This window comes from Lepidothrix coronata, unplaced genomic scaffold (genome assembly GCF_001604755.1).
Source record: "Lepidothrix coronata isolate B3197 unplaced genomic scaffold, Lepidothrix_coronata-1.0 Scaffold33, whole genome shotgun sequence".
NCBI classification, from domain to species: Eukaryota; Metazoa; Chordata; class Aves; order Passeriformes; family Pipridae; genus Lepidothrix; species Lepidothrix coronata.
This window is the reverse complement of record NW_016690213.1, coordinates 1,966,817-1,990,410: the sequence shown is the minus strand read 5'-3', so window position 1 is coordinate 1,990,410 and position 23,594 is coordinate 1,966,817. Positions and strand designations below refer to the sequence as shown.

Genomic DNA, 23,594 nt, shown 5'->3' with positions numbered 1-23,594 from the left:
GCAGCAGTTATTGGGAAACATGGGATGAATCACATGAGAGAGAAACTGGAGCATTGCTGTTAACAACAGCAGAATTAACAATTACTTTACAGCTGTGCTGTCACAGGCTGCCAGGGCTTCTCAGCTCCGTGTTAGTCATGCTCTGTGGCCTCAGCCCTAGGAATTACCCTCCAGGGTTTGGGGTTTTTTTGGGCTTGGTATCCAAGCGTGTCTGATGAAACAGTTTGCGTGGGGGGCAGTCCAGAAAGCCTATCCACAAAAGCATATGGGGATGTATGAGGACCCTGTGCAGAGAGGGAGAGGGATGAGAGCAATTGGAGGATGCAGTCCTTACTGTCACCCAGCTGGCTGGGCTGTCCCACTGCTCTCCTGCCTGGGGACCCACCTGCACAGCAGAGAGGACTCCTCTCTTTATCATATGGATCTGATCAGAAAGCTCCCACAGGTTCTGCACCAGGAAGGAAGCAGTGGCCCAAGGGAAGGTCACTGGAGTGAGCCACCTTCATTTCCCCTCCCCAGAGGTGCCAGGTGACCCTTAATCCCATAGGGAAGGTGAAGGTTCTGCTGGTATGCTGGCAGAGCTGTGCCATGCAACAGCCTGGCACGAGGAGGGCACAAAGCCAGAAGAAACCTGACTGCAAAACACCACACAGGGTTTATTAGACATGTGTATTACTGTAGCCAGCTCTCATCCTGGCCAACAGGGTGCTTTTGCCCACACTAGATCCAAGACGTAGTTCAGTCCCTGTGGCTTTAAATCTCATCTTCTGTGCCGACCTTGATAGTACAGGGTAATTAATTAGCCCAGGGCTGGTTGCATTTTAATTAACCATTAGCTTCAGCGGTGCTTCGGCATTGCTTGTTTTGTCAGGTGGACTGGGAGTTGTGCTGAGACCACCACCCCTGGGATGAATAAACAGCTAACAGGTATGAGCTGGTAATGGGAATTAGTTACCTGAAATGGAGATGTTGAAATGGCCATAACATTGAGTGGTACTTAAGGAAAAAATATTTGATTATGTAAGAGAGGTGCAGCAATCTTCAGTAAAGGACATAAGTGAGATCAAGGTAAGGTACAGAAAAACAACAACACACAGGACAAAAACAGGACAGTAAATGTGGAGCAGTTGACAACATAATTATGTCTCTGCAACTGAAAACAAATTTGACCTTGGTCTTCCACACAAAACAGCAAAATCACACTGAAGTCTTACATGCTGTACATGACATTACATTTCCAGGGTCAAATCACTGCTTTTGGCACAAATCTAAATAGACTTTATCATAATTGCTAAAAGAGAGGTTTATCATAATGCTGTAAGAACTCTTATTAGCCCCTCCTTTACACTCTTACAAAGGGGGAACTTGGTAGCTGGGGCCATACCTGAAAAACAGGACCTTGTTATGACTAGCTAAGAAGCAGAAATCTCCATTTTATTTACACGCCCTTAGTGTCAGGTTTCAAAAGCCCTCATTGTCATTTAATTAATAGATCAGTAATATTTAGCTTTAATAATGTATATTATTTTAATCAAAGCGGGAAAAGTTGAATTGGTTGTGTACCAAGTCATGAGCATAGATATAGCATGGATAAATAGGAAGCAGTTAATACAATTTATTTGTACTTTTACAAGGTTTTTGAGAAGTTCTTTGATAGGGGTCTTCTAAAGAAAGCAAGTATTGGGTGAGGCTAGAAGAATAATAGCAGCTCATCCCAACAAAAAGCTCTAAGTTACTTCCATGGCATATCCTCTGCTGACCATCTCTGTAGCATGAACTATTATGTTTCCCTCTCCAACATTATTCTGTGTGTTGGCCTGGGCACTTGGCCCCATTCATTAGCTTAATCACATAATTAATACTCTTTTAGTCTGGGAAGTCATTTGAAAGGAGGACAGGATACCTGGCCTTGTACCTTTTTGGGGCTTGGTTCGACATGGAAGACCTGTTCAGAAAAGACCCCTGGAGCATCAAGAAATGGATGATCAGTGAGGAGGTGCCTTGGTTTAAAGAGACCTTGTGGGTTCTTCTGGCACAACCAGTGCTGAGTAACTGGAGAACAAGCCAGATTTTCTGACAACTCATGTTTCTTAGACATCACTGAACACAGCACCATTAAAATTATCTGCTCCTAAGCATGGTCTCACTCCTTCCCTGGTAAATTAAAGGACATGATTCACTAAAAAAATGACAATTGAGGTTGCAGGTCTGTAGCTTGGCTTACTTCTGCTCTGCTACCTATTGCCCTCTCCCAGAGTAGGGGAAGATCCAGTGGTAATGATCGCCTCTTCTGCCGTTCCAGATCTTCCAGGCTGCTTTGCGCTTCATTTCTCCCTCTCCTTCTCCTACACTGATATTGTCAGTGGAGCTCGGTAGAATGCAGTTAAATGCTGGTAAAATGCAGCTAAACCAGGAAAGAGCCCCAAAGGAATAAATTAATGTCTGAATTAATTCCTGCTACAAGCTGGAAGCTCTCCAGTAACTTCAGAAGCTGCTTGCTTGAGTCCAAAGGAAGGAGAGATCATTCAGAGATGGTGGTGCAATGCAGAAGCTCTTGGAGTGCTTTGTGAAACAGCTCACCTGAAATGTGGGCATGGGAATGTTTGGTGGAATTAGTCCAAGGGAAATGGAGAGGCTGTGGACACAAAGAAGGCCACCTTGTCTGCATGGATGATAAGAAGTAAAGCAGAAGTCAGAAGCGCAGTAAGGCCCTGTTTCCAGAGAAGGAAGTCCAAATGATAGTGCTCAAAATTCGAGCACCTGAAAGCACCACAAAAGCTACTTTTGAGGGGTAAAACATAGCAACTTCTGCTTAAGGGAGAAAAACAGTGAAGAACCTCTTTCCTCTACCAACCTGTGAGATCTGAGGCCAGCACTGAAGGATTTGCAAAGGAGGGTGCAGACAGAGCCTCCACCAAGCAGGGGTGGAGCAAAAGAGCCACTCCTCAGCTGTCTCTCATTTACAATAAACAGAACTGCTGCCAATTTGGGGAGAGTTGTACCACAGTAGGTCACTGTAGGTCTGGGTTTGCACGTGTTTTGCTCTTTTGTTTGATTTCTCCCAGTCTTTCTATGCTTTTTTCTTGGAGGAGGGGCTCAAGCAGAGTTTAGCAATGCACACAGGTGTGCACAGAACTTGTGCCCACAGTGTTAAAACCACAGTGGTTCTGTTCCTTCTAAAGCAGAGAGGAGGAAAGAGCAGCAGGACTTGCCTGTACATTTTGCAGCAGGAATCTCAACAGCCTGTTGGAGAATAAGGTTAGTCTTTTCCTGATATTGTATTTTACTAAAGTTGCTGAAATAAAGAAAATATACTCAGTGGATAAGGGAGAAGCATTAGTGATTACATTAGCTGGGAAACTGTATCCTTAAACTTCTGGTCTCATGGCAATTTAGCAATTTGGTCAAAAGAAATGTAGTGTCTTCAGTGGGCAAAAAGCTAATATATTTCACTTGCAAGTGATGAGCAAAAGGTCAGGACTTTTCAGGAGGATATGGAACATCTAATAAATCACTTCATTAAACAAGGTTTAGAGCAATCAAACCTAAAGAAGAGCTTTTCATCTGGGCGCCCCTTCTGCATGACCTTTTCAGATGCTTGTGTACATATGTACTAGTAAATTAAACAAATACAAGGCTCCCAGGTTATAGAAACAAACAAACAAAAGACGTATCTGGAATAACTTTTTTCAAATTCTTTGGCTCCGTCAGGTTTTTCAATTCTTGGATACCTGTGCTCATTGAAGGCAGGTATGGAAAGTCTCCCCTTGTGGTTTCCCTTCCCAGGTGCTCTGACTGGGAGGTTCTGGGACACTTGCTTTCTCTTGGGTGGCCAACCAAGACCTCCAATGGTGTGTAAGCTACCTTTGATGAAGGAAGGGACAAAGCAAGGGAGGGGCACTAAGAAGGGCCTCCAGTGCATTTAAGGTGTTCTTTGTGTCAGTGTGAACAGAGAGAAGAAGGTCAGTAACTGAATCTTGTTCCTCCTGCTCCCTGGGGCTGGTCAGTAGGTGTGTTACTGTGTACATTCTCATGCTAAGAAATTACACTTTAGAAAGTAGCACTGTGCTGAGGAACCCATTCTAAAGCCAAGGCAAAAGTCAAAGGACATGTCAGCCCTTGGGCATCCTCTGTTACCTGCAGAGTGCTTGGCTCAGGCATTTTGCTGTGTTGTGCTCCCTCTACCCCCACCCCTTCCAGTATGAGGGTAAGTTCCTGACTGACCTGTCAAATGTGAATAATTATGAGAAGTCTCAGTGATTCACGGTGAGGACACGCGGAGTGCTCCTTTCCCTGCTCGTACTGTGAGGCAATTAATGCAATTTGTGCTGTTTGGCTGAGTGAACAGTTTGAAATGAACCATTGGGCCATCTGTTCCTCCAGCTGACATCAGGCGTGTCAAGAGTAGCAGTTAGCTTTTGCTGGGAAAGAAACATCTCACTGTCATTAAGGAAAGTTCAAGAAAGGGGGGGGTGTGGGTTTGTTTTTTATTTCCCCTTCTACTATCTTTAAAACAAACTCTTTCTTTCATATTTTCTTGTGGCTCAGCCTATGTGTCCTGGAGACTTTTCTGGCCTCTAGTCAGCATCTTGAGAGCAGGAGAATGGCTACACTGAGCACTTTCTTCTTTCACCTCTTGCATGCATTTGGTGAGAGGGAGGTGCTCAACAGCATCAGAGTTTTACATAATTGTTTTGCTCTTCCCTTGCTCTCTTTCTCTTAGTATGCTACATTCTTGAGCTAAGGGGTTCAAGAGACAGTCTCCCTTGAGATCAGCTCACACGAAGGCTTTCATAAGGTCTTTTGGAGGTCATATTTTATCCCTTGCAATTTTATTAAAGGCTACGTGCTACAAGAAAAAATCATTATATCATTAGTCGTAGGAAGACCAGAAAAAAAGGCTTGGCCTGTTTCTCATGGAAAAGTGCTGTCTACAGATGACCCTCAGGAACTGGGTGTTTGATGCTTATTCTGCATTTGTGCTTACTGAAAGATTTACAGCAGGCAGACAGCTCATGCAGCTAATGCTAGTGGCAAAGACATAAGATGAGCTTAGGGCAGGGAAAATGCAAGTGAAGACTTAAGTAGAATGTTCGAAGATTAACCAGGCCTGGTGGACTGCATCTCTGAATACACGGATGTGATGCAGGATTTCTGGAAACCTGTTGTGGACAGACAAGCAGACTGGGAGAAGGCTAGAACAGTGCCAGTCTTAAAAAAGTCAGGGAATTTTAAAGCCTTTGCCTGAGATCAAAATTTTTAGGACAAACTCCCAAAAGTCTGACAGCACCTCCCAGATAAGTGAGTGATTACAAAAAAACCAAAACAAAACCAAAACTACACCACGCCGAGGTCATTTAGTTCTAGAAAAGAGTATCCAGAGAAGAACACATAGATGCTCTCGATCTTGATTTGCGAGGCTATGGCAGTGTGGCACAACATTCTGGTTAGAAAAGCTAGAAAAACAGTGAAAGGCCTGAGGATGGGGTTTGATGCCTAGCTGGATGAGAAGCATCCCTGGAGGGCAGCAGTGGCAGCAGACATTACATTAGAAGCTTTCCACTATCATCTGTTCTGTAGCAGGTCTTTTAATGGGTTTGTTAATAGCCACTGCTGGGCAAAGGCCTATGCTTACTACATCTGCAAATGATAAGAAGGTTCAGGGTCTTTGAAGGGCGGGGTTTGAATTCAAGATGTTATCAACAAATAGGAAAAATGGCCTGGGAAAGAAAAACAAAAAAAAGAAATGCAACCAGGACAAGATCAAGATCATGGTGTTGGATTGGAATAAACAAATGCACAACACCAGGTAATAAAATATGCTGCTTAACAAAAAAGATCTGCAAAACCACAATGTAATATTGTCACATGTTAAACAGGAATCCACAACATGATGATGCTGGTAAAAACAAATATATTTCAGAGTCCCTTACCTTTATAGGAGTATAATCCCTTCTACTCAAAAACATCAGACCTTGTCTGACCTGGAGTATTCATCTTATCTGGAACACTGCATTCAGAGCAGGTGTGGGCCAATTAGTCTAAGAAAGACTGGAAAACAGAAGAGAAGTCTGAGAGGTGAAACATTTAGGTCCTTAAATGCATAAAATCCTGTGCAGAGAGCGGCAACATCTGCCCTTTATGGTGGATAAGGTGAAACGAAGGAATATTAAAGTTTGAAATTAGAAGAAATGTTTTAATGGATATTGTATGAGGGCACGGGAACTGATTGCTCAAGAAAGTGCTGTTTTGTGTGAACTTCGCCACCTTCTTGGTATAAATGGAAGCAAAACTGCTGCTGCGCATTGCTGCAGGAAGAAAAACCTGCCCATCTGTGCCAGGGATGGGAGAAATGGGGAGGGAGGTGTGTTTGTGTCGATATAGGAGCCAGGGCCCCAAGCGCACCACCAGGCTCTGCTACTTCTGCCTCCCCCCATCCTGTTGCTCTCCTACATGGATGCCCCAGGGAAGGCCATGCTTTAAGGTGCTCACCAACCCACTATCCTGCTGCAATTCCCTCAGCAGTGCTTTCCCAGTAAATGCCATCTCACGTTTTTGGACTTCCCTGTTTCTAGGAAAGAAAAAACATTTTTAACAGAACAGCGTTTTCTTGGCCAAGTGAACCAGGATTCTTCCTTTACTGCAGAGAGCATTTGTGCTAAATGGACAATAATTTAACCAATTTTATGGTCCATTATCCCTTAGAGCAGAAGAAAGCAAAGTACTATCTTAAGCAAATAGATAAGAAAATAATTTATTTTTTAATGCAGAGTGAATGTTCACCAAGCCCTGTGCTGTCATTGTTTTTTCATACACTGAGAATTGCAGCCAAACCAAGTGATGTGGCTCATCTCTGTTTTGTGATCATTTTATTTGTTCATAATTAATGTCCTACATCCTGCAAACCCAAGCAATAGCATCTGAGAGCTTCTTTTCTCTTTCAGTAGTCAGTAAACAGACATCTGGCTGAGACGTGCTTGGCATTGTTCAACCAACAGACAGTTGTGTTTTATGGGAGTGTGGCACACTGGGCCAAATTCCAGTTCCACTGGAAATCCTTGGGCCTGCTCCAAGGAATTCAGGTTAAGGACAACAGGGATGTCGGGGCCCAGGTTTTTATTCTGATAGGTGGATCCATCAATGCCTTATCAACAGCTCTTCACTGGTATAGGGGACATTGCTCTAAACCTCTGTTGGCTGTTCTGGTGGGTAAGGTATGGACTTATGTGCTCCATGCCAAGCTGTGAGACAGAAGGGCATGAGGGAGACTCAACATCAGCCTGCTAACTGATCTGTTAAATAAATATGGTGGGACTGTTTCCAAAACCTGTTTCTAAATAGCACCTGAGGATGTTTTGGCTGCCTCTGCACTTGGTATTTCTCATAGCACATGCAATCCTTGTACCTTTGGAGTACCTTGTACTTTTGGAGTGATTATTTGGAGAGCTGGCTGGGATTCCTTAAGAGGCAGAGCTTGATTGGAAAAGGATGAAGAGGCCAACTATGCTGCATTTGCAACTTGAACAATTCAGGATTAAGTGTCGCAATTGTCTATCTGTTTTAGTAGTTAAAAATAAAATGTAACTAAATTATACTATCCTCTGTTGGCACAGGTTTTATGCTACTTGTACTTAGCAAGGTTTCATACTTAATTTTATCTGTTCAAGGTAAACAGCCCCTTAGAATCTACACTTACTAAACAACCTTTCCAAAATCCTCTCCCTAGAGTATTTTACCAGGATCTCATGGACAAAGCCAGTTGTTCCTCTGTTTGAGACAAGAATTATCTCTTTGCCTTATAAAATGTATGCCCTGACAAGACTTGATATCCAGGTAAAAGATGAGAATTAATAAAGCCAGGGGGTCCTTTTCCCAGAGTATATGAGGCAGGTTCTATCTCTCCATCGATCTTACCATCTGAGGAGATGAGGCTACCGAGGTAATTAAACTGTTGGACTGATTTGAGCTCTGATTGGCCAATGGTGATGTGGGGATGACGGGGGACTTCCTGAGGTGCAGGTTGATGGAGGACCTCAGTCTTCTTTAAGCTGACTTCCAGTCCAAAGAGCTCAGCAGCATCTGCAAAGCAGGATGTTAAACGCTGCAGGGCAGCTTCTGTGTGGGCCACAAGGGCGGCGTCATCAGCATAGAGTAGCTCCCGGACAAGATGGTTTAAGGTCTTGGTGTGGGCCTTCAGACGCCTTAGATTGAATAGGCTTCCATCAGTACGGTTAGCTAAGGCATATAGTGCTTTTGGAAAACTCCACAAAAGGGTATGGCGTAATAAACACTTGAAGAAAAGCACCAAGATCAGTGTTTACAAAGCCATAGTGTTGTCTACTCTCCTATATGGTTCCGAAACATGGGTCATCTACCGCCACCACCTGCGTCTCCTAGAACGCTTCCATCAACGCTGCCTCCGCTCAATCTTAAACATCCACTGGTCAGATTATGTGACCAACACATCTGTTCTTGAGCAAGCAGCTGTCACAAGTATTGAGACCATGTTACTGAGAACACAGCTGCGATGGGCAGGACACGTCTCAAGGATGAAGGACCACCGCCTCCCTAAGATCCTACTCTATGGTGAACTTGCCACTGGCTGCCGCATGAGAGGAGCCCCGAAGAAAAGATACAAGGACTCCCTGAAACAACATCTCAGCCTTGGCCATATTGATCAACACAACTGGTCCACTCTGGCCTCCAATCGGGAGGCCTGGAGACACACCATCTATAACGCAGCTGTCTCCTTCGAGAACACACGCAGGATCACTCTCGAGGAAAAAGGGCAGCGCAGAAAGAACCGTGTATTGCAGAATACACCATCTAAGGAGTCTTTCTGCTGCGCCTTTTGCAATCGGATATGTCTGTCACGTATTGGCCTTATAAGCCACCAGTGTGCCTGTAGCAAATGTGGATAGAGCCTTCCCAAATCTTCGTTCGCGAAGCCTCGCCATGATGATGATGAGGCAGGTTCCCAAAGGGACCCTTCCTGGGTTTGGAGAAGAGAGAACACTGGGTGCCAGCCTGAGTTCAGCCAGGGCCCATCTAGGTGGGCAGCCAGGAGACCCCTGAGGGAAGTGTCACTGGAGCAGAGAGGACAAGAGGAGCTGGAGCCGCCTCCTCTCCCTCTCCTTTCCTCTCCCTCTCACTGCTGCTTCCCACGCTCCTCCAAGTAACAGAAATTTTTCATTAAAAGGAATGCTGGATTCCACAGCTTGGCTTCATATTTGTATTCAAAGCCCTTAATGAAACTATTTCATTATTTGAAATTTAAATGGAAATCGTCCATTTCTCCGGAAGAAGGCCAAGAGATAGAAGGAGATGTTTTGAATGTCCCAAAGTTCCTCAAGCTTTCTCAGGTTCAGGATTTCTAGTGTGAACATGGTGATAGTTGCTTGCCAGCTAAATATTCTGTATGTTGCAGGAACATTTTTCTGTGAGGGCAGATGGTGTTCGATTGGTAGTCAGAATAATACATGAACAGCAGAGAAGATGTGGGTTGATTAAATAATTAGCATACTGTGACATTCTATTGCTTCACTCTAACTTAAAGCTAGGTCAAAATGCTGGTCTATATTGCAACTCCCTCCCTTCTTTCTTTCTTCTGGTTGCTTTTGTGTTCTCTCCAAAGCAAAGTTTTAAGAGAAATCAAATCATTTCTTGGTAGCACAACATACGAATTTGTTACTCGGCTCTGCATGTTACAGAATAAAAATAATAATATAAAGGAAATTAAATTTTGCTAAATGAATTTAAGTTGCCTGGCAACCCATCATACCCAGTGTGGGATCCACTCAAGCATCGTTGCAGCTTAATATGTGGCACAGATCAGTGTTCAGGACAAAATGGATGATCTTGGGAAGTCAGGGCAATGAGGACTAGCAGGAGGACTGAAGCCTGATTTTTCAGTCTCCATGTCCATCTGAACAGCTCTTTGCCTTCAGTTTGTTTGCATGTCCACCAGAAGCCTAATGAGCTAATCTTATCAACTCTACTGCTTCCTGTCCCCCTACTCTGTAATGGTACAATAACAATAGTTACAGTTTGTTGTCAGCCAAAGCATAAACATAGAAAACACGCTTCTCTCAGCAAGGATATCATTATTCCCTAACTAAATACAACCCACTGAATTACTCATCCTCTCTAAGTCCTGCTATCTATACCAGGTTTTCAGAGATTTTCTGTGAATAAAAATGAAAGAAGCTGTCCCACTAAGAAATCACTATCCTATAAAATGTGAGTGTTGACTAAAAAGAGAGCAGTATCTTTGGCTGCCATGTAACCACTAGCCAGGATGTAGAGGAAGAGTTGCTGTAGTACCTCGCAGATTTGGGGGTCTGAGGCCTTGGATGGTGGTGTACTTTGCTAGAAATAAAAATGCAAGCAGTGAAAAAAATTATCTGCTACCCTCTAAGTGTTACTGCTGTCTCCACAGTAATCTACTAGATGTCCCCAGTGCTGCAGGCTTCAGTGTCTTAAAACATCCAGGAAGAGTCCCCGACAAACCTGTCCTTTACAAAGCCGGTAAATTTCCTTCTTTTTGTTTTGCTATGAAATCAATGTTAAGGCAAGGATTAAAATTTCATGTTTAAGAACAATCATGGTAAAATTGGCCAGGTGAGGTGGTTCACAGCTTCTGCTAGGGCAGGCTGACACTGTGAAGAAAGGGCCGCAGTGCTCCTGGAGCAGCTGGAGAGGATATACGCTCTCACTCCAGCGTCTATCTGAAGAAAAGAGTTCAGTATTTCTGTGTCAAAGTGCTGCAAAGACAAACTATACAAGAAATACTCATGTCAATAGGTTCCCTCAGAGATCACAGCTGGAAATCAAATTTCTCAATGTTCTTTTGCTACTTTAGAGGACAAATGTTCAACAGTGATAGTAAAATAGAGTCACAGAATATGCTGAGTTGGAAGGGACCTACAAGGATCACCAACTCTTAGCCCTGCATAGGACCATCCCCAAGAGCCACACCATGTGCCTGAGACTATTGTCCAAAAGCTTCTTGAACTCTGTCAGGCTTGGTGCTGTGACAACTGCCCTGGGGAGCCTGTTCCAGTGCCCAACCGCACTCTGGGTGAAGAACCTTTTCCTAATATCCAACCTAAACCTCCCCTAACACAACTTCAGGCCATTCCCTTGGGTCCTGTCACTGATCACCACAGAGAAGAGATCAGTGCCTGCCCCTCCACCTCCCCTTCTGAGGAAGTTGTAGACTGTAACTAGGTCTCCCCTCAGTCTCCTCCAGGCTGAACAGAACAAGTGACCTCAGACGCTCCTCATACGGCTTCCCCTCAAAGCCCTTCACCATCTTCATTGCCCTCCTTTGGAAGCTCTCTAAGAGCTTAATATCTTTCTTACATTGTGGTGCCCAAAACTGCACACAGTATTCAAGGTGAGGCTGCCTCAGTGCAGAGAAGAGCGGAACAATCCCCTCCCTCCCCTGGCTGGCGATGCTGTGCCTGATGTGCCCCAGGACACGGTTGGCCCTCCTGGCTGCCAGGGCACTGCTGACTCATATCCAACTTGCCATCCACCAGGACTCCCAGATCCCTTTCTGTGAGACTGCTTTTCAACATCTCATTCCCCAGCCTGTATGTACATCCTGGGCTGCCCCATCCCAGGTGCAGAATCTGGCACTTTTCCTTGTTGAACTTCTCATGGTTGGTGATTGCCCAGTCCTCTGATTTATTGAGGTACCTCGCAGGGCCTCCTTGCCTTTGAGGGAGTCAACAGCTCCTCTGAGTTTTGTGTCATCTGCAAACTTGCTTAGTATCTCTTCCAGTCCTGTGTCCAAGTCATTTATGAAGGTGTTGAAGAACGCAGGACCCAGGATGGAGCCCTGTGGAACCCACTAGTGACAGGTCACCAGTCTGATGTCATCTCATTCACTATTACCCTCTGTGTTCGACTCGTGAGCCCTCTGTATGATGTGTTTATCCAGATGTGTGCTGGACATTTTGTCCAGAAGGATCTTGTGAGAGACAGTATTAAAAGTTTCACTGAAATCCAAGAAGATTACATCAACTGGCTTCCCTTGATCAGCTAGGTGGGTTACCTTGTCATAAAAAGAAATCAGGTTTGAGAAGCAGAAGTTTCCTCTCATGAAGCTGTGCTTGTTGTGACCAATCCAGTAAATTTACATTAAGTTCTTGGAAGGTATTTTAATACAAATGAGCTTTCCAGTCTGCAACTTACAGCTCAGCTTGGGACTGATTGGCCTCCTCCTAAAGTCTGCAGAACTGTTGGCTGCTCAGATCTGTGGTATAAAGACCAGATGCTACTACTGAAGACACCTTCTGCCTCCCAGATTTCTGGGTGAAATTTTATTTGGAAATTCTTTGATTCCTGTCCTAAACTGTTAGTATAATACTTGCCTCTTGTGCTAAGCAGTTGTTTTGTTCTTCTAAATTATTAAATTCCACTGCTATGAGAAATTATTCCAGTATAGTCCTGTTTATCTTACAAAATACTACATAGCTTAATAAATTCATTATTTTAGGGTCTTTGGGTAATTACTGCTATTATTATTTTTTAAGTAGCTTATTAATACAACCAGGCTAGGAGGTTGAAACCATTGCTAATTTATGCCCTCCCACCTCTTGAACTGAAGGAATGACATGATGAACAAACTCTCTTACTCAAGTACTGAGACCCACAGTTGCATTTCAAAATGTAAGATAAATTTATTTAGATCACAAAGCTCACATTCATTTACTCGTTTAATTTATAAAATGCACCTTGAAAAACATATTTGCTTAATGTAAAAGCTCAAAGACAAATAAAGGAGACCGGACTGGACAAGAACAAACATTCCAAGACTGGCACCCCTTTAGCTCAGTCACAAGCTGCAAACTCACAGTGATCCTAAAGTTCTTATTCACCATATGAGTTATAGGGTTAATTTTCTCCCTAACCTAATGGAAGGAAGAAATCCCATTACATTCAGAATCCTCAACAAGAACAGGTATAGCTCTTCACTTAGTTATTAATATTTATAACTGTCATGAGAGGGATTGTTTAGAAATACAGCAAATTCTCTTTCCTTCTTGACCTCTGGAAGGCTTGAAAATTTGCTATCCATAAAACATGAACAGAAATGGTCAGGTTTGTACCAGGGTGCTTAGATGCACATAGTGGAGAGAACAAGCTGTGGGTACAAAGCAGATGATTTTTGAGTAAGAGTACCACTGGAAAAGTATGTTTATGGTATTAAGCTGTAATTCTAAAGGTCTGGGAGTGCAATGGATAATATGTAAATTCAGTTGGAAGCCAGTGGGAGTGGCAGCATGATTAGCACACTTGAATTTAGCTGGTGATGCTCATCTCAATTTTGTAACAAAACCCCAACCTAGCACAACATTCTTATCAAGCTCCAGACGCAAATGACACTCTGCTCTCATTCTCTTAATTTTGCTTTATCAGTTAACTGTGTTCTTATAATAAAAGTGAGATGTCAACATACTAGTGGGATGTGGGGGTGTTTTAGGACTTAAGGTCATCAGCTTGGTTTGGAGGACCCCTGAGACAAGCAGTAACACAGTTATTAAACATTATTAATATCTGTGGATCATAATCCACATAGGTAAAATGGCAGCAACAGGCCTAAAAAAAGTTTGCTATTTGAGTGTACAGAAGAAGCATGATCACGCACCATATGACATTTAGCAAACTTTGTCAGTTATGCTCCTCTAATCTGAAGAATTGATCTAAAGAAAAGTTCAAAGGATGAGGTTGATTAAATAGCTCACAAAGATACCAGTTCCTGTGTACATTCATAATGATTCCTGGCCAGTCTCTATTTTCCTTTAGCTAAGTAAATCTTTTTTATTGGACACCTGATTCTGAAATTATTTCTCAGTGGCAAAAATCCTGGCAAAAAGCCCAACCAACCAAAAAAAACCTCCCCCTCCCCCTTTTCCTTAAAACAAAGGCACCATTTTGAGGTTCCTGTGAGACTGGGACCTACATGATACTTTTATACATGTCCCATACTTCCTACAAATTATAGTGAAAAGGAGTTTTTTCTTCTTTATTGTATCCGCATATATTTTTTTCAACATTAGTTTGGAATATTACTGTTTAGCTGCTGCAAATGTTCCTTGCTTCATAACCTCCTTATTTCCAATTGTTTGTTTGTCTGAATCATAAAGGAGGTGTTGCCATCTCCAATTACAAAATATGCTCTACCAGTGGTATCAATAAAACCTGATAAAAAACCAAGGGAATTTTTAAGGTTGCTTTCTGGATTTTAGCATCCATCTTCTGATTTACTGAGAAGGTAAAAGATGAGGATGAAGCATATGGATGATGTACTGTTCTGAAAGAGGCTGTGACTAGAAGTGCTGAAACACGAGATGCTGACTCAAAGGTGAATTTATATATACCATTATATTTCTTTGGGTTTGTTCCAAATAACACTGAAATGAATTTTAAGAGCTGCTCTCTCTATCTGGAGGAAAGGACAAAAATATTCAAAACACTCTTCAACTTGTTGTCTTTTTTTGGCATTGGCAAATACTATTTTTTTTTAAATAATTAGAAATATGTAACTTCACTGTGTTTTAATTGGTGCTGTGCAAAACTAAGCTTGAAACTATTTCTGTGCAGGAAAGTATTCATCTTCCTCTCTCAACAAGCCCATGGACCGCACAAGAAGAGAAGCAGGTTGATGGTCCTGGTGATCCAGCCCTGCTAGACACCCCCTGGATAGCTTTGGAAAGCCTCTAAAGATAAACTTAATGCTCCCTGGTTGTTTGTCAGCTGCATGCAGGTCTAGTCTCTCTGAATAATTTAGAGATGTTTTAAGTTACTCTCATTACAAATGGCCTTGAAAAGGAAAACAGTTAGTCGACCTGGTGGGGCCCAAAAATACCCCAGCTGTATCCCTGTATGTGTCTCCATTCATTCCCTCTCTGCTAGCAGGTGAACAAAAGGCTTTCTTTGTATATTCCTTTACATATTCATGCTCAATTTGAGTTCAGTAGCAAGCAGAGGTTTATTTTAGTATATCAGAGTAAATACACTGATGTCCAGAGGCCATTTTGCATTCAGTGAATTAACTCTCTTTCCCTCTGGAAAATTTGCTTGACAGAAGATGGCAGGTCAGGTCCCTTGTCATAGTTGTACTTTGTGTTTGCTTTGCTTGGTAATGCCTTCAGCCCTCCCATTTTCTGTTGTGCATTTAATTATTCATGTGGTGTTCATCCATTTTTTTGGACATATAAGTTGAATTAAAATATCTGAAGCCTAGATATTAGCAGAGCCACATTCTGTGGCTGTGAAAAATTAATTGAGAAGTGCTTAATAATGATAAATAATATCAAAATTGATATGCCATTGTTACTTTTCCAAGGGGTACTTATGAATTTATTAGTAATATCTTCAATGCAGTCTTAATCAATTGTATATGTTGTGTCACAGACATGAAACCATTTCTTACATGAGTTTAGAGGATTTTGTTTTTAGACTTGTGAATGGGACTTGATACAAATGCTGTGCTAGTGCCAAACTGATGTTTGAACTTGTAGAGTGTGATTAAAGGAGATAGGCTGAGGTCTTGGGTATTGGCACTATCTAAAATGAAATTTTAATTTAGTCATATATCGTACTTATAACATTTCATGTCAATATCTTCATCTTGCATGTAGCAATAAAAGCTTTCCATTAGTAAATCTCCATCAATCAAAAAAAGTTGGATTTGCTTTATTTCTCATCATGATAATGAGTTTTAAAAATGATTAATGACCTAACCTGCTGATTTTTAAAAAGCCAGGATAGCAAACATAATTATTGCATGAAAGAATTGCCTGCAGCTTTTTGTGTTGTGCATGTTTGAAACAAACCAACCCAGACTTTCCATGTCAGGGTAAATTGACTACCAAACCATGGATTTCAACCATTAGTACCTAAAGGTGACTGAAAGAAACTCCATGTAGAGATTAGTGAAATACAGGTCTCTGGGAAAAAGTATATTTTGCAGGATACTTTGAGATATTGAAAATTAATATAGATTTTTAAGACATCAGTCTACCAAAATCAATACTGGAATATTATTTTAAGACTTGTGTGTTTCTTTTTCTCCATGATGCATTTGCTAGACATCTTTTCAGCTTGGGACAGTTCTATTATTAATGTTACCATTAATGGTATGCTGTCACAACATAGTGAAGCCGGCAGAGTGAAAGACAAAACAGTAAATAGCCCATGGCCTACACTGGAAAGCAGCCATATGTTAATGAATCCACATATATATATATATACACACACCTTCAATAACACTGGAAGATGCAGGAGACAGGACCTCAAGCACAGATTCATATGTAACACAAATAATGTAGATGTAAAGAAATAGGAAACTAAAAATCTTTCTCACAAATTCTTTTATAGGGTAAACCATCAGTTTACTGGAGCCAGCATCTCCTCAGGATCTTACCTCCATCAGTTCTTTAATGGATTAATTGTTCCTGTGTCTTTAACATATAACTCGTATTAGAAAATATAGGATAAGATAAAAAGGAGGAAAGTTGCAAGGAAGGAGAGGAATTCAGTTGAAGATCTTTATGTGATATCTCTTGTGCATAAATTATATGGTACAGTTCTGGAGGAACATATTATCTATTTTTCTGGTTTGTGTGTTAGACTTCATGAACTGTATCATGTTTGGAAGCAATGCATAATTGATAAGATGTAATACTGACTTGATAAATTACTACCAGTGTTTGTATACAGTTGAAAACTGAGATAAATTGTTTAACCGAGAGCTGGGAGGTGGCAAGAGAATTGGTGCCTACCTGCCCCATTCACCCTCAACGCCACAAAAGCTGGGAATTATATTTCCAGGTATTATTTCTGCGTGTCTGGGTAAGATTTGGTCGCTCACTTTGAGCAGCACACAGATGGAAGAGGTTTCTAAAGAGACCTGTATATGAATACATAAAGCAATAATATCAGGTCAAGTGGAAGATCGATTTCTAATTCAATACAAAGCTTTTATCTTAAATAAATACTTTAATTGCCATGTTAGGTGGCCTGTGGGGATCACATTGACAAATATGTCCCTTGTATTACAAAGCACCTTAAATCTGGGACAGTGCTTGCAACAAGTTATGTAAAAGAAAGCTCTTTCTAACAAAGTAAATGAAAGAAGGGTCAGATTGAGGTATGAATAACTATATTATCCCAGGGGAACTGTAACGACTCTTTCGGTTATTTGGTGTCATTTAATTACAAGAAGGACTGTGTAGAATAACACAGCAGAGCATAACTTTTGTTTTAACAAAAAAAGATGGACTTCAGATGTTTTCTGTGGGCACCATAATACAAGCTTTTTACAATAAACTTCAGCTGAGGTTACTAAGGCCATATGTTTCCTAGAAGACAGAAGATAATGCTGTTTCTTTGGACCTTATCCTTTTATTTACAGAAACAGTTGCAAGGACAGGGTACCACTTCTGTCTGGAAATTAGAGAAAGAGATTATTGAAAATTATTTCTGCTATATCTGGTGAACTAAAGCTTGAAAGCATCGATTTAGGTATTGCATAGCTTACTTGTCATGTATGGTTATGTTTCTAACATCATATTACAAACACAATTACCTTGTGTAGCAGAGTTAGCAATCAGAAACTCATGGAAGGTATTTTACAAATGCTACATCCTTCTTGGGCTTGTAGCCTTTGAGCGCATTAGTGTTTTACTGGAAGTTTTCCATTAGGAAAATATTTACCATCTTAATTCTAATATAATTAAATACTTTGCTTGGGGATTTTCATGGTCACTAATTGGGTTAATACTGATCATTATAACAAAAACATAATTAATTTCCCACAGTAGTAAAATTAATTACACATTTAAAGCTAAATTGAATCAGTCAACAGCAAGAATGAACAATGGCGATGCTTCTGATTTCACTGTCTGAAGGTTTCTCAAATAAAACCTTCACTAACATAATACAGATGGACCATGTGTGTGTTTCAATAACTGCCCCTAGGCAATTAACTAATTAGAGGTTAAAGAAGAACCAAGGTTGATATTCCAGAAGATGCAAGGAAATCACTTAATCTTTTTGGGGGATGCAGCAGGAATTTGGGTTTACTTATACACTTTTACTTCTTCTTTGCTGAACAAAAATAAGCAGATGAATCTGAAGAGCACATCCCCCTCACCTGTGCTCAGCAAGAGTGGTCTTTTGGGTTTGTTGGCTTCTTCATACTGTTGAGGTGATAATGTCCCTTGAGGTGTCTTCTGCACATATCAATCTGATGTTCCCTTTATGGAAGGGTCCTGTCTTTTTTTCCAGAAAAAATGGAGAGTGGTGTGCCCTCTCCTGTAGCCTTACTAATTGCCTGGCACCCATCTTTGACAGAAGAGTTTGGGCCCTGGGTTGATTTTATAGGATAGATCAGGTGGATACATCCAGCAGGCTCTCAGGCCAAAGAGGATAAGCAAAGCTAAATATTGTTGGTTCAGGACAGTTCCTGTCTTCATGCTTTCTGATCCTTCAGCTTCCTTTCTTTCAGGGGAGAGAGGCAAAAACTCAAGAGCCACAGCTTCCCAGGTCTTCCCCACCAGGAACCAGTATGAGAAAAGCTTGAGAGATTCTTCTTTGCATGTAAGGCTCACCATGTGGTTCTTTCCACTGGAGGTGGAGAAATCACTCCCTGGATTTAATAGAAAATGTAATTAGGGTTAACCTTAATTTAAATAATTGTTAAGCTATTAAAATAGCTATTAGCATACCCTATCATTTGCTATCAGAGAAATGCAAATGTGCGTCACTGCATCAATTCATGAGAACACAGATTGGAAGCTGGTAATTGTTACTGTAGTTCCCACCCCAGGGACCCAGGAGGTTTTTATTCCTATGTTACAAACCCAGAGTTTGTGATCACCTCTCTGTTAGCAGCAGTAAAGTAAGGTGGGAGTTGGCAGAAATATAAAGACATTTTCATCCTCCTGCGTTTGCAAAACAGATTTACCTTCAGTGATGCAAAATGGAATAAATCCATAATCAAACCTCTGTACATTTTTACATAGTTTTATAGCAATTATCCCATCCTATTTCTACTAAAGATTCAATATTTTAATGAGCAATGGATCAACAAGATCCTTTGGCCTGGGCTCCAGAAGTGTACCACTGTCTATAAAATACATTTTATTAAGAATCACTGCAGTCAAGTGGAGCATTATGTAATTCTTTGACAAATGGACTCCCTGCATAAGTACTGGGAAGTTATAGGTTTGTTAACTTCGGATCCCATAATACCCATTTCTCTTTGCTTGCCAGGCATTGAACTTAACTCTAGAAAGCTACATAACAGACGATTCAAAAGAAATCAGTATCTAAAGATATATTATTTTGTTATGTGCAATAATTACCTCCAACAGGAACTGAGAATCAGGTAAATATAAACCAGATTTTTTTTTTTTTTTTTAGATGAAGATATATAAATTGTAGTAGTTCTAAAAAAATATTGATCCTAAGATAAATTCAGGAGACAGGTAGGTCTAATCAATGACTATTTTTACATGAAGCAGCCCTTGATTTTGAGAACACTGTCACTATGTATTGAGAGTATGGTTTGATCTGTCTTTTTAAAAATCACATTTCTTTGAATGTAGATGAAATTTCTTTTCCTGACATTTATTCTTGTGCCACCAGTGTCAAAACAGAAACTGCAAGGATTGTGATTAAAGAAAAATTATTTCATTTCTCTGCAGCTTCTGTAATTGCCTTTGTGTCCTTTTCTGAACTGCTGTTCTGTAACTCCTCAGTCCCTTCTTTGAACAGCAGCTCATTGTTCTGAACTTCTATGCCTACTATGGCAACAGGACCTTAAAATGCAGTGGAAAACCTCAGATATCTCCAAGTTGTGTGGTAGAAAATAACCTGATTACTTCTCTCCATCCATATTAATAGATTCTGTTCTCAGATCTTAATTCTGATCACTGCCCTGAGCAAAAATGAGAGTGTTCAGCAGAGGTATGTGGTGTCGGTGATGAAGCCGCCCCCAGTCTTTTCCCAGGTTGGGCAAAATTAGCATAAGTACTCCATGCACACAGCTGCGGCTTCAGCGTGCAGGAGCTCCTGCAACAGCTTCCCGTCCCCAGGAGGGGATTTTGCCAGTGGAATGGCACTGGCATGGATTCATCAACCACACGCCTCCTCTTGCTTCCTACGCACTCTTTTGTACTGTCACCACAGATCAGTGTAGAAGCACAGCTTCACAGGTCAAAGCCTGGTTAGACTCTGCTGAACATGCTTCTTAAGTGTTGTTTTCTCCCTGTCCCCAGAGAGCAGAATCTATTTCTCTGGGCAAATTGTAAGCCAGATGGGATAATGCATCTGAAAGCTTGAAAGTCAGATCCTTTGAATTTTTTTGCGTTATGATCTTAATTTATGCACATATGAAAGTGAAGCATGGCTTTTTTCTCTCTCCTTGTCTCTTTACTATCCAAAACATAAAAAAACCAAAACAAGTCTTTTCAAATAACATTTTAAAAATTGTTCTTGAAATTGAGAAAATTTGGAAAGATAACCCATGAAAAACTGTTCCAGCCAACAATCGTAAAACAAACCATGAGTTTTATTTTTTCTTCCTCTTATCAGCTGTATACGAATATCTGTCTAAAATAGTTTGATTTGTCTAGCACAGCATAAGCGGTGTGCACTAGAGCTGGCAAAAAACCACAGCTCTCTAATGCCTGACTGGTTCTTTATTGAGGAAACTACTCTTTCTCTCCCTACAGCTCCTCATTTATTACAATACACACCTTACAGTTTCTAAAATAAAGGTTATGAGTTTTACAGAGAAGACTTTCTGTAAAAAAAGTGTGATTCTGATTTAAGAGCTGTGTTCAGTCTGTGCTCTGCCTTGGAGAAAGCTCCAATGAAAACAAGCATGCACCAGGAAATAAAAGATTCATTTGTCATGTGCTTTGGTGCCTTTGGTTACTTCAGAACAATGTAGACATATTTAAATTTCAGAGCAAACTTCCAGATTCTGCTGCACATACAAAAGTATGTTGAATTTAGACCTTGACTTGTTTCAAATCCCAGTACTGAACCAGGAAAATAATAGAGCCAATAGAGAGAGGAAATGTAAACGTTAATAAGTAAACATAATGAAAATTATCTTTTCCCCTAAAAGCGCTCTCGCAAACAGCAAAAGTTTTGTCTAAATTTTCCAAAATGTTATGCTTAAAACTGCGGCTAAAGATGGGAAATGTTGGGCAAATGTTTTTAAATTTGGCAGCTCTATGGTCAATTGAAAACAAGATGTTATCGGTAAAACTAGGCAACCAAAATAATGGAGTGCTGAAAGGTTCACCCCTTTAGAGATATTACTAAGAAGGCTACACAGTCATTCTCAGGCAGCAATGGCAAATGTTTTTTTATTTTCTTTCCAGAAGCAGGATGTTTTAGAGGGTTGGGAATTAACTTTGATATTATGGCTCAGTGTATTATTTAATACAATGATACATTTGTCACTGGAGTCACTCAAGACTATTCCCTGACTACTGAACATCCGCACGTAATTGCATACTTTCTGTTCAGTCACATATTGCTCTCTCATTTGGGACACAGGGCAGTATATTATCTTTAAATATAAATGTCTGATAATTAACTTGGAAGATAAATGATGGTCATTTTTCTGATCTAACTGGTTTGATACAGCTATAATATGCTGGCTCAGAACAAATGCAGACTTTCAGAAGACCAGTATATTTTGTGGGCAAAACTTATGAGTGGGACATGTACAGCATGGCTCTTATTTTGCATAAAGCTAGATTATCTCTACTCCTCTGGCCTTAATCATATGTGGGAATATAATTCTGCTAAAATGCCCCAGTATAAATACCTGCAGACAACTTTATCCAGGGATCATAGTTGAAACCTTAATCTGTAAGCTGTGACCACAAGTAGTTAAATCACCAGCTCCAACAAAATGAGATAGAGACATCCAATGTCTTGCACATGGTCATACAGCAGATTAGTGGCAGCAGTGGGAACACCAAGTCTTATGACTCCAACCTTGTGCTCAGTGCATTAGATCATAGTTGTCGTGTTTATATCACTGTATTTTCTGAAAGGTTGTTTTTTAATTTTTTTTTTCTAATCAGATGCTTGTAAATTAAGTTGCTGACTATAATCAGAAATGTATTTATCACTGACTCTGGCTTACAACCAAGCACAGTGTTATTTTTGAAACAGGACGGCATGTTCCTCTCATTCCAAGGAAAAGTTAATTATGAGTCGCAGGAGTGTATGTCGTGATTTTGTTGTGACCATTTGTCCTCTATTGTGTCACTTTTGCAAAAGACAATTAGTCTCTTAATTCTCATTTGGTGCAACAGCATTGCCTTCAATGAGATGCAGCTTTAGTAAGCTGATAAAACAAAGCAGGGTAGTTTTATAAAGCTGGTGACAATGGGAAGAAATGGGCACGTTTTATAACTGAGGGAGGATGAGAAGACAAAAACCCCTCACTGGTTGTATAGTTCAGTAATCATCAGGTACCCTAGCTACATACTATTTTTTTCATCAACCAAGAATATTTTTGGTCTGTAACCCATCACGTTGTTAGAACATAAGCTCTAAACTCTGTTTGCTGTGCTGTCATGGCAGCAAAAAACTTCCACTCGAATGCTGGCTGTCTAGACTTGGGCAGATTTGCCTTGACAAAGAGAACTGTGCCAAGGAAAAGGTCCAGTAGTACTAGCCATTTGGATGGATTAAATGATGGCACAGGTCTGCTGGTTGGAAATGCTGAATTTCTGTTTGTCTGTGTCTGATAGCAACGTTAAGTTAGGGTTTGGTGGCAAATTATTTCCATGCAACATCAGGCCCCATATGTTATCTCCTCTTACAGTCTGTATTCATTTAATGTAAGCCTATGAATTTGTTTAAGTTCATTAATTCACTTTGTTTATTAATTCACAGTTCATAAATTGTGAATCTTATCAACTTACTTTAATAGCTAAATGACTAATCACTTGCTTCAGACCATACTTTAGGCTAGAGACATGCTACAGAAATACCAGCTTACTTTTCATAAAAAAAATACTAACCCCAAGGGAACTCAGCCACTAGAGAAAAATTGCTGAACATGACATCTGCTTGAAAATAAATTCCCTAATGGCTTATGGAAGCAACTTTTCCACAGAGAATTAACAAAGCCCAATTGTTTTACAATTGTGTCATCTTCCATGTTATGAATTGCCTAGTATCAGTATCATTGTGTTATCCATACCCTGAAATACAACTTGTAATGTGTAACTTTACATCATTAATTAGTGTAAGAAAAATCTACTCCATTGGATTTTCATGGCTTGGCAAAGTGGTCATAATACATTTGGCCTACCCAATAAACATAGACATCTGCTTCAGGGAAGACTGCTCCTTAGCCTCACAAAATTCATGTAAGACATTTGTCACACCAGAATTGCCACTGGGTGGTACAGAAAAACCCCATACTGTGTCCTGGTACCCTGCATAATTTTCCAACACATTCCCAGCAGACTTTTCACCCTTAACTACTTTATACCATCCTACCATGCTCAGTGGTACACAACACCTGCCTACATATC

The 23,594-nt window shown here is 40.7% G+C and overlaps 1 protein-coding gene across 3 annotated transcripts in view; it reads left to right on the top strand.

Moving 5' to 3' along the window:
* Window positions 1-882: 882 nt before the first annotated feature.
* Window positions 883-23,594, top strand: part of SYT14 (synaptotagmin 14) — a 124,687-nt gene continuing 101,975 nt past the window's right edge. For all 3 annotated transcript variants that reach the window (XM_017811723.1, XM_017811722.1, XM_017811720.1), the window contains exon 1: window positions 883-927. In XM_017811723.1, the coding sequence (XP_017667212.1) occupies window positions 909-927 (19 nt within the window). In that variant the 5' untranslated portion in view covers window positions 883-908. The remainder of the gene's footprint in view (window positions 928-23,594) is intronic.